At 44.4% G+C, this 1,311-nt stretch overlaps 1 protein-coding gene across 1 annotated transcript in view; it reads left to right on the forward strand.

Annotated features, from left to right (window-relative positions):
• The window catches only part of Aunip (aurora kinase A and ninein interacting protein), a 26,925-nt gene that overhangs the window by 11,900 nt on the left and 13,714 nt on the right, over positions 1–1,311 (forward strand). The window contains exon 2 of the mRNA XM_013034762.1: positions 848–983. Coding sequence (XP_012890216.1) covers positions 848–983 — 136 coding nt within the window. The remainder of the gene's footprint in view (positions 1–847; positions 984–1,311) is intronic.

The following is a 1,311-nucleotide window of genomic DNA, read 5'->3' on the forward strand; positions in this document are numbered from 1 at the left end:
TTTGTTTTGTTTTGTCGGTTGTGGGGCTTGAACTCTGGGCCTGGGCACTGTCCTTGCACTCTTCAGCTCAAGGTGAGCGCTCTACCGCTTGAGCCACAGCACCACTTCGTGTTTTTGAGTGGTTTATTGGAGATAAGAGTCTCACTTTCCTGCCCGGACTGGCTTTGAACTGGGATCCTCAGATCTCAGCCTCCTGAGTAGCTAGGATTACAGGCGTGAGCCACCAGTGCCCCACTAAGGCCACATTCTTAACCACAGTATAACCATTAAAAATGTATCACCTGTTGATGTAGGAGCCTTAAATCTAATGGAGATTGCATCATCTCTGGACCTCTTTTAAATAATGTTTTAGTCAGCTTGACTAATTTTTTTTGGAAAGCAGAAAACTGAGCTATGGTTGAAATTTTTTGATTCCTGAGAAAAATATCAGGATGGCAGGAAGGGGGAGGGGGGAGTGGAGTCTTGGTGTACAGACTACTTACAGAGCAGGGAGCCCAGAGGTCTAATGTGGTTCTAGTCACCGATGTTTGGCTTACTCCTGTTTGGCAGCTTTGTTGTTGTTGGTGGTGGTTATGGGGCTTGAACTCAGAGCCTGGGCACTGTCCCTGAGCCCTTTTGCTCAAGGCTAGCACTCTTCCACTTGAGCCACAGCTGCACTTCCAGTGTTTGAGTGGTTAATTGGAGGTAAGAGTCTCATGGCGACTTTTCTGCCTGGGCTGGCTTCCCACAATCCTCAGATCTCAGCCACCTGAGTAGCTAGGATTACAGGTGTCGAACCACCAGCACCTGGCTTTTGGCAGCTCTTTTAATAGTAATAGGTTCTATTTTTTTTTCTCCCCCTTTTCAGGCACATTTCATCAAACCAGGCAACAAAATACTAACACTCTTTCCAAGAGAGAGAAAACCTAATGTTTCTCATACTCAGAGAATGTCTGCAGGGACTCGGCAGACCAGCATTGCTTCTTTTATCACCTTGCAGCAAGGTATGGTAATCCATTTGGGAATACTTCCTTATCCAGGAAGCAAAAGGAGTGTGTTCTGGAACGTGTATGAGATGTAATGAAGCTAGTATACTATGTTAAACTTGGCTGACCGGTGATATTATGAAACAAAGGAAATTATGTCTTTTTTGTTTTATTTGGTGGTAGTGGTGGTACAGGGACGTAAAATATTGTGTATTTAAAGGAAATATTTTAAAATAAAGGGTATATGTTAAAATAGAATATAAACACCTATTTGCAAATATACTTTTCTGGGGGCTGGGAAGGTGGCTCAGAGGTAGAGCGCTTGCCTTGCATGCCTGAGGCCCTG

Source organism: Dipodomys ordii, unplaced genomic scaffold, assembly GCF_000151885.1.
Source record: "Dipodomys ordii isolate 6190 unplaced genomic scaffold, Dord_2.0 Scaffold6, whole genome shotgun sequence".
NCBI lineage: Eukaryota > Metazoa > Chordata > Mammalia > Rodentia > Heteromyidae > Dipodomys > Dipodomys ordii.